The 16,616-nt window shown below is 39.1% G+C and overlaps 1 protein-coding gene across 3 annotated transcripts in view; it reads right to left on the reverse strand.

Annotated features, from left to right (window-relative positions):
• Window positions 1-3,013: 3,013 nt before the first annotated feature.
• LOC105195964 (stress-activated protein kinase JNK) overlaps window positions 3,014-16,616 on the reverse strand; it is a 159,438-nt gene continuing 145,835 nt past the window's right edge. The window contains exons 2-9 of one of the 3 annotated variants that reach the window (XM_011161633.3): window positions 13,277-13,543; window positions 12,524-12,653; window positions 10,714-10,911; window positions 10,132-10,266; window positions 9,912-10,041; window positions 9,191-9,349; window positions 8,921-9,045; window positions 3,014-8,586 (exon numbers count right to left, since the gene is read on the reverse strand). In XM_011161633.3, the coding sequence (XP_011159935.1) occupies window positions 8,434-8,586; window positions 8,921-9,045; window positions 9,191-9,349; window positions 9,912-10,041; window positions 10,132-10,266; window positions 10,714-10,911; window positions 12,524-12,653; window positions 13,277-13,413 (1,167 nt within the window). In that variant the 5' untranslated portion in view covers window positions 13,414-13,543 and the 3' untranslated portion in view covers window positions 3,014-8,433. Of the gene's footprint in view, window positions 8,587-8,920; window positions 9,046-9,190; window positions 9,350-9,911; window positions 10,042-10,131; window positions 10,267-10,713; window positions 10,912-12,523; window positions 12,654-13,276; window positions 14,324-16,616 lie in introns of those variants that run through there. The other 2 variants (XM_039455494.1, XM_039455493.1) reach the window with 2 other exon arrangements.

Raw genomic sequence — 16,616 nt, forward strand, 5'->3', positions numbered from 1 at the left:
CGTGCGGCCTGGTCCATAACTAGGTGGTATAATTAAGTACAAATGACACGACGCCCCTTTGGATTTATTCTTCGTTTACTCGATACTGTTGCACTCACTCACGTCTAATTGGACTCTCATCATTCTTGTCTCAGTATATATTCCTCGGTACAATATAATACAACCATAATAGCAATGATCGCAATAATAATGGTAATAATTATCAATTAATAATATTAATAATAATAATAGTAATATAATAAAAATCACCATTGTCTCCACCATCGTCGTCGTCATCGTCGTTTCACTATATTGTATTTATAATATTTATACCGTGTGGTGTGTGTGTGGATCCATACAATTACATCATCGTATCGCCGCGAGTATAAGTATATAATTACAATCACTTATTAATATTCACAACTTAATAATCGTTCATCACTGCTCTTCTCTCTCTCTTTTCTCCTTTTGCTCTAGAAACAATGCGCAATTATTGTGTTTGCCCCGTTCTGCCGTTCGTCTATCGTTCACGATCAATTATTAATCATTATTATTGTTGCTGCTTAATTGTATATACAGAAGAGGTATATATTCAATAATATTAATTAGTATTAGTATTTATAATAATTTAAGTTTACGCTTCACACGTGACTACTGTGTGTGTCTGTTGTGTGTACATGTGTGTTGGTGTTTCTAGAAAAAAACCTCATCTTGCTTCCATTATCTTTTCCCTCTTTTCGCTTTAATCCTCCGTTTATTCTTACATGAGGTCAGATATATTTTTTGAGAGTTTTATTACGAATAAAATTCTCTACGAATAAAAAAGCAAGTTATTACGCATTACGCATTATTACATACAATTATCACAACAAATAATATAATTTATAAATAAATTCCTAGCTAAGCTCACTTATGGTAAACTCGGTCACTCGCGCTACATTGGTTTTAATGCATGTTAAAGGCTGCTACATATAAAATATCAAAATACAATATAATCAACTTTGACAATGACATAATACACGTATATTCTGTTAAATATGACAGCACCATTCGATATTTAATTAAAAATATTTATCAGCTTTTACATTTTACTTTACTAACTTCATGCATAATAACTTTTAACATGCATTAATCTGATGTAAGGTAAGTGACCGAATTCGTTATTAAACTCTCTAGATTTGTAAGAGAGCTTTATTCAAAAATCAAGATTTTCTGAAAGAATAAAATTATCGATTTCGAAGAGGTAAAATACTCCAAGAACTCTCGAAGAATAAAACTCTCGCAAATACATCAAACCCGATAAAGTCTACAAGAACGAGTCCGGTACCTGCCGGATCATCGATGCTCCGATGGGAGATCGTCAGCGAGGACACAGGCAAACATCGACGTCGGGATTTCTAGGCATCGATCGCTTCGATCTATTTTCGTAGACAATCCGACGTCGATTTTCGCCGCGGGTGAGGCCGGAATCGAGTAAGAGACTTCAAGAGTCACATAGAGATCGAAAGAAATACATTATTGCTCGAGCAATTGGTTCTCTCCCCTATCGGTAGGGGAAAATCATCAAGAGCATCGATCGGCAGGCGTCTGGATCGTTTGGCCAAAATCAAAATCGATTAATGACCAATTAACTTGCTGTAGAGCTCGAAATCCGACGCCAGTAAGAATAAAGAATAATAGTAATAATTCGTGCGCCGTACGCGACGCACTTTAATAATATTTCAATTCAACACAAATTTGCCGCAAACTGTCGGAATCTTCGGTTAGAAAAAATCTAAAAAAATTTCCCATCCCACGTGGCATCAAAGGATCAACGCTCGTCGGCCGATTTTAGATCCTCCGCGTTTCGCATTCTTGTACGCGTGAAACAGAAGGATCGCTCTTCGAAGGAAGAGCACTCCTGTTTTCTACAGCGTCACCGAAAGTGCCGGAATCTCATTGCCGTATTCGGCGCTATATTTTTTTTTCTACGTACGAAGGAACAGACTCTCAATAATTACCTAGAGATAGCCTAAGATGACAACGTAGAACACTACTACTCTGTTCGGTGTATCCCTGTTTCTGTGTTTGTATGTTTCCTTTCTGTCTCTTTCGCTCTCACTCGCTCGTGCGCTCTCTCTCTCTCTCTCTCTCTCTCTCTCTTCAACTTTCTCTCTCTTTCACTTTCGCTTGTGATCTAAGGACTAATTTACTTTATAAACTAAGACGTCGCCTATGCGCGATATCTACCTCATCGCTAAGTTGCAACATGGACATTGTTATTTTGTTTCTCTTCATCAATCTCTCCCTCTTTCCCTTGCCGTCCCACCCACCCTTTGCCCACCCAAGCTCCTCTTCGTCGTTCAAAATATTCCATTTTTATTACATATTAATCGTCCTCTTTATCGCGCTAAAAAAAAGGATTATCATTTGTATCACACGCACGCACACAGATACACACTCGCATGCTGTCACGTGCACACTCACGTACATACATACATACATACACATACAAACATTTTTTCTCTTGTTTTCATCCGACTTATTAATTAATCGTTAATTATCGTCGCCCTTGTGTTGATCACGGTGTTTCAGCCTGGTTTCTCCTCTCTTTCTCTCTTTTCTCATTTATACTCTAGATCCTATATGTATGTATATAATGTATGGGTCGAGATTTTCCCTGGTTTCGGAAGCGATTTCGGCGACTGCCAAGATGTCAACGGGATCGTTGCGAGTCGACTACTCGATCCTGCCTCACGAACGCGCAACACGATCGCGTTATTCTTGAATGACGTAAAAACGTCGAACGAGCGAGCCCGAAATGCGAAAAGCGACAAGAATTGGGAATAAAATCGCGCTCAGCGAAGAAATAGTTACGAGGAGCAATCGATCAAAGAACGGGATAAAATTAATCCTCCGTTCAATCGAGGATTTGATGACCCAGGCGAATTTTCTTTTTGAATTATTCTGCCTCAAATTTGGAAACGTACGAAAAAAAGTGAAAAATGTTTTAAGTCAAACAATTTTATTGTGAAATTGTATTCTAGAATGTTGAAGATTTTTTTAGGGCCCAAAATTTTTTTCATAAACACTGTCATATATCAGTGATTCGATTGGATTAGGAGAAAGCAGCGAAAATAACGTTGAAGAGATAAAAGATGAAAGAAAAATCGAATAATTGACTAAAATTAAATGAGCGAGGAATGTTGTCATAGATTTAAGCACTCTAATCGGTCAAGAATTGAATGAAGGGTTTAGGGCAACACACAAACGATGAGTTCGCGTAAAGCAGAATAGAAATGAGAAGAGAGAATGTCACGATTTATTAATTATATTCCGTAATTATTAAGAATGTTGACTCTTAATGTCTGATTCTACGTTCCTCCGTGAATTGGGAGATCGTTTATTGCTTAGAATTAAATTCCGTTCTTCGAAGACGTTACTTTAACAGAGCGACAATGCTCCAGAAAGCTTTCATACAAAATGTTGGGAATAAAATAGGAGAAATTCAATGTCGTGCTGAGAGAACAGAATTACTGTCTCATTTGCCATTAAACTAACGCCTTCGTTCTCTGTCTGTCCCCATTCTTGTTCCCTGTCGACTCTCGGTCTCGAGCGTTCTAACAAATGTGGTTTCTCTTCCAAGGGTGTCAAGAAGGCACGTGACTGAAAGATATTCACTATTCTCTACAGTCGTCTCCTCTAGCTCTTTCTTCTTCTTCTTCTATTTCTCTTTGCCACCGATATTGCGCGTTCCGAGTGCATTCGCCGGATTATAACAATCGTCGTATACAGTCATGTTCTACGTATTGAGAAGAGTGAGTTAAAATGAGTTCAGAGCCGATCGCGATTGAGTGCGATTACCTGAAGAGACGCGCCGGGGAATTGTCGTAGCGCGGCATTACACGAGACGCACACCGGGCGGATACATCCCTCCCTCCCTTTCTTCCTCTTTCCTCCTCTCTACACGACTCTGCGAATAGTATTTTTTACTCCTCTTTTTATTTTTATTATTATCCTTTACTATTTATTATGTTTACTTTACTCATTATATCGTTACTCGCTATCGTTTATTATCCTTGCTACTACGCTTGCTTTAACTATGGAAACGAGAAGAACGTGGTACGAGCTGCCACAACTACGGTATGTACGTATGTGTATCTATATCTGTGTGTGTGCGCCCGCGTGTGTATGTGTGTGTGTATATTTCATGTGTCTGACTACCTACGTGTGTACATACACACACACACACAGAATGCTGATTGAGGACGATGTCCTCCGGTGTGATCCGGGTCGCGCCACCCCTATCCCCCCTTGCCGTCGCTCGCTCTGATAAAAGTTTCCGAAACCGGGCAAATATAATTGTCACTTCGCTCTTGCGCTCGCTCTCATTCTCTCTCTCTCTCTCTTTTTACGGCGTATATCCAAAAATCTTTAGAAATTCTTGCGGTATATGTATATAGGTACAAATATCGCAGGGAGAGATTATCGTAGCGAATATTACAAAATTCTTGATTTTTCTCCCGCTCTTTCTCTTTCTCTCCCTATCTCTTTCTCGTATCGCAGACGGGAAAGAAACGTCGCAAGCGATTTAGCGATTCTCGAAAGTGATTTAAAAGATTGTGCTGGCTCACAAGAAGGAGCTGGACGAAATTTCATCAGGAATCACATAGTTTTCCTTCAGCGCGCTCACTGTGCGAAGAAAAAGGCTTTTTGCAATTTGTAAAATGGAAAAATAGTTGTATCTCTTTCTCTCTCTCTCTCTCTCTCTCTTTCTTGCGTGCTAGCGTTTTCTCTCCCTTTCTCTCATCTCACATTCTCACCCTCCCAACCGCGACTCGTCTCTGCCTTTTGGAACAGCTACAACTTTTTTTCTGGGTTTTTTCTTGCATTTTTCTCTTTCTTGTGTTTTTCTTTTTCGCTTAAGTTCGACGAGAGTCACCCTGTGAGTACACGCACGAAGGGCCGAAGAAGTTACCCTGTGTGCAGGTGCAAATGCCCAAGAGATATAATTTGGGTACGTTTTTCTTTTTAACTGCTAAGTATCGTCCGCTGATTAAATATAATTGACTTTACTTAACGTGCATGGTGGCGAGGGTCGTAAAATATATCTCTTATGCGTTACGCGTTCGTTCTCGGGATGACACGTGCGCAATGAAGTGGCAGGGCGGAAAAGATATAGCTAGTCCACGCTAAACATCGAAATGCCACTCCGAAAAAAGAGGAGGAAATTGGCGAATCGAAGACAGACTAGATAGAAATTTTTACCCTAAGAGATTGCTTCAAGAAAAAAATCTGTTATTCAAAAATGTGAGAGATATTACGACAAATATGATTTCTTCCTGAAAGACCGTCTTTAATAAACAAAAAATTTTGAATTTATTGTCTAATTAGAATTCTGTGTCCAATCCCCAAATATGAAGATTAAAGAAATATAATTACAGACCACGATCCTTTTAATTAACTTATCTTTTACGAGATTAATGCCTAGAACGCCGGGAAGGTGTGTTGCGTTCATTTTAATCTTAGTCACATTACTTTCGATGAAGTGTTATTGCAAAATACCACAATCTGTATATATATGTATGTATATATACGTTTCTGATGACGAATTAGGCGCGTAGGGTAAAAAATAGCGCGGCAAAAGGATGCCAAAGGTGTTCTCTAATGTTTCTCCTTAGATTCGTAATGAAGAAGCTCGTTCGTAATATGTGTATGGAACATGTATACAGTGTTGACATGCGAAAAAAATGTGTTGATGAAAAGGGACGTTCGTCACGGGTCTACAGCGCGACGAGCAACTAGCTGAATTTGTAAAGATTTTTGGCGCACTACTCTCTGCTTTCGTACATGCGACAAAATTCGAGACCGCTTATTTGTAGCTTCATACTTCATAATTTTAACCGTGTGTGTGCGATACAATTACGTGTAATTAGCAGTATCATCATTAGATTTTTTTATTATAATTAGTGTTACAAAAGCTTGATTATATTTGGATCGGACTGTAGCAATATATTCACATAACTATCGTCGTGGAAAATAAAAATTTAACGTTTACATTATACAATTATTCTTCATCATCATTCATTGATTCGCTATTTATTTGTAGGTTCTCCTCGTCGATTCACGTAATAAATACAATTATTTCATAGTTATCATCATCATCATCATCATTATCATCATCATCGGCTCTCCTAACCCAGTTACCTTGTCCATTATTATGTACCGTATCGCGATATTTTATAGTCAAGAAAAATGTTTCTTTCTTTTATATTCCCCTATATATAATACGAATCACACGATCTATAAAAAATAAAAATAAAAAATCAATAAACGTTCGGCAAAGATTCACATCTTCGCAAAACAAATCAAGGGAACACCGTCCCTTTTCGCCGCTTTCTCTGCGTGATCGAATTATAGTTTTTATTCTACCGATTATTGCGTCGATTCAAAATCGAATTCTCTCGATCATTTCGCCGATTGCAAAATATTAAGCACCGTGAGTTCATCGCGCAATACGTTGTACGCGAGATTGCACGAGGAGAGAGTAGTATCGTTTATCGCGCTACTACTCGGGCTACTAAAGATAATAATCGGTAATCGCGGGACCGCAGTGTCCCCGATGCCAGAGATCGATCGTTGTGACATTGCACTACCTCGTACTCTTTCCCTTTCTCCCTGTCGACGTGATAAAATTAATCAGCATTCGCCAATTGTTCTTACGACTACAAAACTACGAATATGAAGGATCTTGATAATTGCGTATCTACTGGCACTGATAACGACCGAGACGAAAGCACACAGAGCGGAGATGCGAAGTATCCGAACAAAAGGTACACGCTTACGAAAGAAATCAGTATCGCGCGAGATCGTGCGGACACTCTCGTTCACACACAGCACTAAATTCACAATAATCAATTATTATGTACAAAAAATCCTATACCTTATCGATCGCGTTCCTTTTTCCTTCGCGATACGATCGGTTTCGAGACTCAGCGTGTATAACGCATCATTTCTCCCATTTTCCTCGCGCCTCTCACACGCTGCATTGCATTACGCGGCATGCATATGTCGTACGGAGCCACATGAATTAAATATTAACAAATATACCTAACTTATATTTTCCCTCGCGCCTTCCAGCAACTTAATAAAACGAAATCCTAAGGATAGCCTCGTTCTGGTAATCGCCCGCTACCCCCGCAACACGATGATCGAGCGACTATAAGCTCTGTGATAAATTTTCCCTTACTTTCTTAATCTGATATCTCTGATATCCCTTACTCGGAAGGAGCGTCGGGTGGTCGCATTAAAAAGTTTTAATGCAATGATTCAGAATTGTGTTCCCGTATGTGCTTAACAATGGTACAAATGGAAAAATATATAGTATATGTTGTCCGCGCGCAAACGATAAATGCGCTCGATCGGTCCTTTTGGAAGCTGTAACGGGCGATTGATCACTTATAATCCTCCGGAAGTTAAAAGAATGATCATCCAATTTCCGACAATTGTAAAACCTTAAAATCACAGAAACGATATTTCTATGCCATTTATCTGTCGCGTCAACTTTATTGCTATGAAATGCACGGCTCTAAACATTGTCCATGATTACAGGACAATCAGAAAGTGACAAATGAAGTTCGCTTTCAGGTTGTAAAGCGAATAAATTTGTAAAAGAAAAGTCAAGTGGATGCGACGAGAAATCGAAATAGAAATACCGTACTGTAACAAGGACTTAAGAGTTCTCGGAGGAGATGTTTGGAGAGTTCGCGTTGTAGATCAAGGAAACGAATAAACTGAGGAGAAGAAGCTCGTCCAACAACTCAAGCTGGCAGTAGTTGAGAAGACGATAACGCGCGACGCGGAAATTTCTTCTTCATCCAGGCAATTCCATCCGTTTGCTCTCTGATCCTCTTCTCCGCGAACTTGTCCTCTGATCCTGGAGATCTCTCGCGATCCTTACCGACCTCCATTGCTTTACTAAAGCGCAAAGAAAGCGACGAAGGTGTCTTGAGTGTTCGGTGGCACCTGTCAAAGGTGACGCATGGCGATCGCGAGTCTCTCACCCTCCCCCCCTCCCCCCGAAGGAGCGTTTATCCAAATCATATCGTTCCAGGAGAGAGAAGATCAACCGGGGGAAGATCATCTTCGTTAACTGATCATCTTCGAGACTAATTTCGTCACTTGATCACACATGCTGCCAAAAGACTGATTTGTCCCCCTACGATACTCGATAGAGTAAGCTTCTCCCCTATCCATGTGTTTCCCCATTTGCTTTCTCGACGGAGAGAGAGATAGGCTTGTGGACGTCGATTCTTTCTTCTTTCCTTTTTTCATCGTTCTTTCCACTCTTTTTTTCTCCGGTTTCTCCTACCTCCTTCGCTACGACGCTCCGGCGATGTCCAGACGATAGGTCAGACTATCCGGATGCTTCCTCGACGAGAAGGGGACTGTGGATGGGCTGCTGTTCCGCGGTATCTACCGGCTCCCAGCACTCTCTGACGACTGAGCAACCGCCGCGGGATTGTGGCTTGTCTCATACTCCATCACTTCCTGATAGATCAACTCCTTCCATTGATCCACCGTGTGTTCCCTCTCGTCTACGCTATGGTCATACGGACCTGGTGCAGGCTGCAAAACAAATCAGAATCCCTTGTAATTCATTAAACAAAAGGAAAACCAATCAAATTTGTATTTCATTAAAGAAAATAAAAAGTGTATTAGAAAGAATTATCAAAATTTTTTCATCATATAAAAAGCAACTATTTTACAACATTATCATATTATTAAAATTGTTTTTATGATTAATTTTTAATTATACATTTTTTGAAAATGTGCAAGAAGATTTTAATGTAGTTTCTCAAATTAAATGAATAAACCTTGCGATTTTCAAAGAGGATGGTAGAGGATAGTAAGGATGGTAGTGACCATCCATTCACGAGATCAATCGATAGAGCATACTTACAGCATTGACTTCCCCCTCGTCGTACCAGACGTTTATGTAATTGTGCAGCAACGCCTCGTCTACGGAGATGCGTCGCTCCGGGTCGATCACGAGCATGCGCGACAATAGATCCCTGGCTTGGCTCGCTAGAAGAGGAAGTAAAAACCGTGAAAGGAAGAGCCAGGGGGGCGGTGACGAGAATGCGGATAATCTCCGTCGTCCGCGCGCCAGAACGCGCGCGTCTCGCGATCAATCTCGCGACGCGGGGCGTCGACTTGCTGACCTACTCACCTTTTAATCTATTGTGTTCCGAGGAGTCCGAAGGGAATAGGACGTCCGGAAATAGCCTCTCGAAGGGATAGCCTGGATATCGCGGCCTATTCTCCACGTAATTCCTGACGGTCGGCTGCAGTCGTTGCATGAATTCCTGCGCCGGTGTGCCAAGTTGTTCTGAAAATAAGAGTGATTATTTTATTTTTGCAATAGAGTAGAGAGTTTGCAAAATAATTACAATTGTCTCTTTTTTGTAATAAAAAAAAAAACACTGAAATATTTGTAAGAATATCGCGCGATTCTTCGATAAAAATTATTAGGAAAGTAAGGTAATTATGATTATTTGCTTATAATAAAAAAAAAGTATCATAGAATCAGTCAAGTATTCATAGTTATTCTTGTGAGAAAAAATCATATAATCAAAATTATCAATTAAACACACACATGACCGATGTACAAAAATAAGGATAATGCGGATAACTTTATACAATTCTATAATAAAATCATTTGCCATTTTATATTTTATTTGACTTCACAGATAACGATTTAATGAGTAGATTATAATAGCAACGTTGTAAAATTTCATTTTATCCAAAATTTAATTCTATTCTCCACAGAAATTAAAAGCCAATTTTTAAGGTCGGATTTTAGATCGTCGATTTTATAACGTCGAGTTGTGACCAACTTATTAATTAGTATTATATAGTTACTACCATTGTCATGAAAAATGTCGCCTTACCGATTATTTTGTTCCACTGATCGATGTGATCCGTACCAGGGAACAGTACACCACCGCGTATCATCTCGCCCATAATGCATCCTACCGACCAGATATCCACGTTCTCCTTGTACCCCATGCCCAGAATCACCTGGTAAAAAAAAGCGGACGTCCCGAGTGAGCATAAGGATCGAACTAACCAAAAACCAATTGTGAAAAATTACCGGAGGGTCTAACTCACCTCCGGCGCCCGGTAATACCGCGTGACGACGTAGGGCGTCATCATAAATGTGGTACCAGCGGTCCTCGCCAAGCCAAAGTCGAGAATCTTCAGCGTGCAGTCGGATTTTACGACGATGTTGCTTGGCTTTAAATCCTGCGCAGGTAACAAAATTGAATTTTAGAGATTTACCTCGAAAGAGGATAATGATTAAAGCGTCAATAATAAAAGTTAATACCGTGAAATTTCGAGCGTTTAACATTAACGGCGAAGTAGCGCGTAGCGAATTAATCGCGAGCGCGCCGTTTCGGATGTATGAATTTTAATTTCAGGCACGTTAATTACGCAGACAGTTCCGCAATCGTTGCGCCGCGTTCTCATTTTTAATGAGCGCGACGCCGGTTTAGCTATTCTATTATAACGCGCGGCACGCCGGGAAATTAATCGGAACGACGGCAGTTATTTCTTTCGCCGTGGGACCACCGGGGTGACGGTATGCAGGAATGGCCGTCGCTAATGAATCTCGTTACGGTGGATTAAATGGCCTCGCCCGTTATGCAATTTTCATCGGGGAGCAACGCGCGAATAGGGGACATCACCCACCCTGTGAATAATGCCGGCGGAGTGCAGGTGCTTGATGCCGCACAGCATCTGATAGAGGAGGTACGACATGCGCTCGTGGTCCAGATCCATCTGGATCACCTGGCACAGGTTCGCGTCCATGAGCTCCATCACCAGATACACGTCTTGAAACTCGTCCAGCGACCGTTGTGGCGTGAACGCGTTCAGGAGACCGATTATCTGCAAAGCGATAGACTCGTAAATTGACGAGTTTACTTCAAAATCTTTGAACAATATTCTTTAAATTGGAATCAATCGTAATAAAATCCTAATAAAATCCTAATTTCTCTGCTATAAATCAATCAGTGACATACTGTCTTTCAGTGATAATATACACTAATTTCGATCAGTAAGAGTCTTAATCGAAATCACTGAAAAAACAGTGAATAGTCGCTAATGATCACAATTATAAATATAGCTACAAATCTCATTGATTCCAATTTAGAGAGATATTGTGGGTAACTATGAATAAAATTTGCTCTGCTGTGCTCCTTCCTCTTCGGATTATTTCAGAATCTCGAGTTCATCTCTCTCTCTTTCTCAGAATTACGTGGAATTATTTACGTTATTATTCCAACACCTGAATTATGTTCATAGCAGCAAATTAAAAAGAATTGAAATCAATTTCAATCAAAATCGAAACTGCTGACTCGGTTAATAAATTTATTGTACGAATTTACTTTACTTATATTGTATTGATTTATTTTCCTGTTATAATCTCTCAGCTCCTTAACGACCTCCCACAGAGAAAAGCAATGCTACAAGAAATTGTTTGATGACAAGAGTAAAGTACAATTGTGAATACAAAAAAAAAGTAATAGCTAGAAGCTTTACTCGTGACTTACTATTACTCTTCGCTGCAACATCTTTTCATTTAACTTTGTGCAGCTTTTTTCCATGCATTCTTACTTAATTTAATTAGAGGAAGTAACAATGAAAGAATTTTTACATACATTTGTATACTTAACAACAGACATGGTACAAAGCGCACAATTAAAATTTTTGTAAGATAATGCACGTCAAGACGCATGCTGCAAATGTATATAATTTAGCGTCAAGACTTGAATAACATTACACATTTGTACTTTATCGCGATTTAAGAAAAAGATATTTGTTGCACATATGCAACAAGAAATATATACGCCCAAAGCGTATATGCGATACACTGTGTAAAAAAAATATATGTAAAAATTACATTAGTCCCGTAAATATAAAAAAATCATGTAATTTTATAGAAATTATGTAATTCCACCAAAAAATGTAGATTTGCTTTTATTGAGTAAATATACCTATTTTATACGAAAAATTACGCAAATAACAGGATATTTGAATATTATAATTATCTAAATTTTTGTAACATTACGTAATACAACCACATTCCATTATATTGCTGTGAAATATAATGTGATTAACGTTCACTGTGCATGGGTGAAAACTCTGCCCACCTAGCATCACTATGTACGGGCATAGTAAGTAGTCATTCTATTGTAATATGTATGATAAAGAGACAATATTTGAATGTATAATATGTAATACAATTGCAAAACGTATTGACCTTATCATTTCTGTAACTTTCCATACATGTTGAAAATTTACTTCTGCAATCTGCTCAATTACAAATTAGAAAATTAATTTTACCCTAGAATATTGCATATTTACAAATGCGTGGTAATTTACAACTATTTAAGTAACTTTACACCTATTATAGTGGGTAACTTTGAGAAAATTTTTTTACAGTGTACGTACTGATTCGAAAACGAAGGAACGAGAAGAACTGGAAGTAAGGACTTACGTTTTTATGATTGACCAGCTTCATGAGCTTGAACTCTCTGTAGGCCCTCTTCGCGTGCGTCACGTTTTGAAAAGGTCTGGACAGCTTCTTGATCGCCACATTTTGCGCAGTGACGGTGTCGTACGCCGCGCTGCAACAGAGATGGACAAGATCGTTCGATCATGCACGCTTGACCGCGCAATTTCATCAAGTTAAGTATATATAAAATAAATAATTAAAACTGAATAAATGCTCCATCGATAAAAAAATCGTTATATCTAAATTTATGTTATTTTCAGTTATAATAAGTCTCAGCGTGCCTATATATTCCGCCCGTGTGACACAATTTAATAAGATTTGATAAGATTTCTAATTTAATAAAAAATATTAATTCATATCGATCTGATAAAAACGTTTATTTTAATAAAAGCATTTGTTTTAATAAAAACCAAGCACACGGATCTTATCAGAAATTTAATAAAAAAATTTTACATATTAATGTATAAAATAATAAACTCGCGGAAATTAATTCAAAATAAAATGTTGCAAAAAATAGCTACTGAAATATGAGGGAATATTACTGCGAGAAAACAAAAGTCAAAAGGTATACAGTAAACTTTCAGCGATGGCTGCAACGAATTTAATGCACCTGGACGTGATATAAGCGCTCTTTGACATAAAATAAATGACTATTATATTAAGGTCAGTGGAAGAGACGGAAAAATAGACACTCGCAGCGTATGATCCATCATACGGGTCGTGGATTTTACTCACCAGACGATACCCTGAGCGCCGACGCCACGCGGTACGACGTCGACGTATCTCTCGGGTATGCAAAGTTCTGTGTCGCCGAAAACGTGACGACGATAGCCGCTCCGAATGTTGATCGATTCCGTCGCGTTCGTCGCCATCGCATTACCTCTTTCTTTAATTTTCTCTTTCCGTCTCTCCTCTCTCTTTCTCTTTGTCTGTTTCTCCCTAGCTCTCAGACTCGTGGCGGTTCTCGTGCCTTAACTTAGGTAGTGTATATCACGGCTCTAGCTACCAAACCAACGACACAAGGACTACAGGATACAGGAAACGAAAACGATCAAGGCGATCGCGGCAACGGAGAAAATTTATTGTCGCCAGGTTTCGACGACACTCGCTCGTTTTCAGCTATTAAACGGCGCGAGTTACGAGCCCGTAATAGAACTCTCATTTATTTTTCTTACTATCGCAATTTATTAAAAAAGAAAAAAAGTATAGCCATCAATTTCAATAAAACTGTTATTAATTTACGTTAAACTATTAAAGTTTATATGTATCTAGTTTATTTTCAAACTTGTGTTTAACGAAATTTCTTACAACTGATATAAAAAGCTTTTCATTCTTCCAAATCCATTTATATTGCGAGATAAGTCGTCTAGAAACGTAAATTAAATCTGCGGCGGCAGATAGCGAATTTAATTTTATTATTCATCGCGAAAATGCAGAAACTTGTCGAAAGATATTAAATTGTATTTTGCGCCTCGCGTTGCAAAACCGTTTCGCGGAACGTAATTTTTCTCCGTCGACCGCCGCAACAACGTCACCGACAGCAGTCTCAAAGGACAAACGAGCGTGATGTATAACTCTTGGAACGAGTTCGAGTTAGGCCCGCCGTTCCACCTGGCAATCCTTCAAAGATTTCTCTTCTCTCTCTCTCTCTCTCTCTCTCTTTCTTACTCGATTTTCCTTCGAGAACAGCGTCGCGCGTGTTCGCGCTTGATTGTCGGAACCATCCATACAATCCAATACGCTTTTCTTTAGCGTACGGCTCTTGCGAGATCACTCCGTAGCCTGTATGTTTTGCGCCAAAGTCAATCACGAGTCAATTGGTGGTGCGAGAGTGGTGGATGGATCCAAAAACCATGCGAGGATAAGCAAAATCGGCAAAATAAAAAAGTAGAAAAATTAAGTAAAATTAAAATTGCTGATAGAATTGCTGCGATACAGTCGAGGAGGAAGTTCTGCACTGTATAGCTATTATTCCGAATTATACCTTATAGACGTACATAAAATATAATTCAGACTATTATACATACCAAAGTTTTACAGAGATAAAATAAAAAAACAAAAACAGAATGTGCATAAAAAGAATTGAAATAAATGTCGGTGCTTATCGAGCCACAAGTACTTCATACTTCTTGTAAGAAATAATAATTGTTAGATTTCTATGAAATTTTATTTTTAATAAATCATTGATTTTTAAATCAGCAGCGCGCACGACATTGAACATAAAATGAGACAGTCGAACATCGACAAAACGACTTACTAATTTTCAAGGCAATATTTTACGATAGCTTCGGATCTCGAATTACATCGTAAAATATCGCGACCTAAAAATACTCCGCAGGTTGTGGCTCGTTAAGCAAACTCGATATGCGTGAACGGGTACAATTATCACACAGTCCAAACCGGAAAAATAACGAGTGGCGCCAGAAATATATGCTTGCTGGGAAGCGCGTGAAAGGCATGCGGATCTTACATCAAACGTGTACATCAATCGTAAGTATGGATGGTTCTTCACAGAACAGAACATTACTTTCGTCCTACCTTACGAAATGTCGCGATCGTCGAGACCATTTCCTCGCGAGAGAAATCGCATTCGACGGCCGGTTAAACGCGGCCAAGCCAAACGTGCTTAGACATCCCTCTCCCTCCTCCCCAAGCATTTCTGTGTGCGTTGCAGCATTAGGATAATGGTAAAAGCCACCGAGTATATTCATAGAGATTTCAAGAAATCATTAATTCTATCTCTCCGGGAAACTCTACCGACTTCAAAGAGATTGTAGCGTATATCTGGGCTTTTTACAGTAAGCTTCCGTAATATGAACTGTGACACTTCTGCAAATCGCGAGTGCAGTAAGAATTGCAACGCTATAAATTCGAGACGACCCTTTGTTAAAAGATTGATAAAAAAAGGACGTGATAAAAGATAAATGCGTCGATAAAAGACTAGCTTGACACATTTTTTTTTAAAGAAATTAAGAAGAGAGATCTGAAGGTGTTCTGAGAACGGACCTTTTAAATTTTTCAAAATGCTGCGTTATATTTTAAATATGATTATTTTAAATTCATAGGTAAAAATATCTGGAATATATTAACGTTTCTACAAATAATTTAATAATATATTTTAGTAGATCGTAAGGAAATATAAAAGAGTTTGTAAATCATCCCCTTTTGCTACCGTTGAAATAATTTCGGAATGCGCATTCCTCTCGATACGTAAAACTTTCAGAATATATTTAATCTCCGAGGAACGCTCGAAATACTCTTCGGTGGCATTTTACAGCATCATCTCGATGCCAGCAGTACCAAGATACCTTTCGTAACTAAATTTCAATTGGATATTTTACGCTTTCACGAGATCTTCGCTGTAACATGCTTCTTCTTTTAAGCCACCAACATTTTATCATATTAAAATAAAAAGGGCAATGCCTGATTATAATAGGTATTCCTTTTCTTTTTTACAGAACATTTTATAATGGAATTTTTTAACGCTAGCAAAAATTATCTCCGGTATTCGTGATAATGCCAAGATTAACGTGCAGTTCACAGAATCCGCCGTGAATAATATCCGGCCGTCGTTAGCCGATTTCCTTTCGCATCCTGACCTACCTTCCATGCACACGAAGTCAACCGTCCTTTTCGAGAGCAGCTTGCTCCTCGAGGGGCGAGACAAAACGAAAAGGCGCCACGCATATTTCCCGTAATGGACCGCGCTATGGCAGAATTTTTATCGAAAACCGATATCCGCATTCCCTTTGACCGTTCATTCGTCCGTCCGTTCGTTCGTTCGACTTACCTGCATCGTGTATTGTTCGGGATTACGCTTTCTCGAATAATGCAGTATTTCAGTTCCTATTGGACGTCAAAGGGGAGACACGTGCGAGGCACCGAGCAAGACGATCCCGGGAAACGATCATCGCGATGAAACCTCGCTTACCCGTACGATCCATAATATTCGCCGTGAATTTCAACAATCTGAGAGTTCGAGGCATAAAGCAGACCATTATCCTAACGCCAGATTGATAGTTGGAACAAGAACGAAGAGTAGCAATAATGGCTAGTCGTGAAAGCATCAGAACTA

This window comes from Solenopsis invicta, chromosome 12, assembly GCF_016802725.1.
Source record: "Solenopsis invicta isolate M01_SB chromosome 12, UNIL_Sinv_3.0, whole genome shotgun sequence".
In the NCBI taxonomy this organism is placed as follows: Eukaryota; Metazoa; Arthropoda; class Insecta; order Hymenoptera; family Formicidae; genus Solenopsis; species Solenopsis invicta.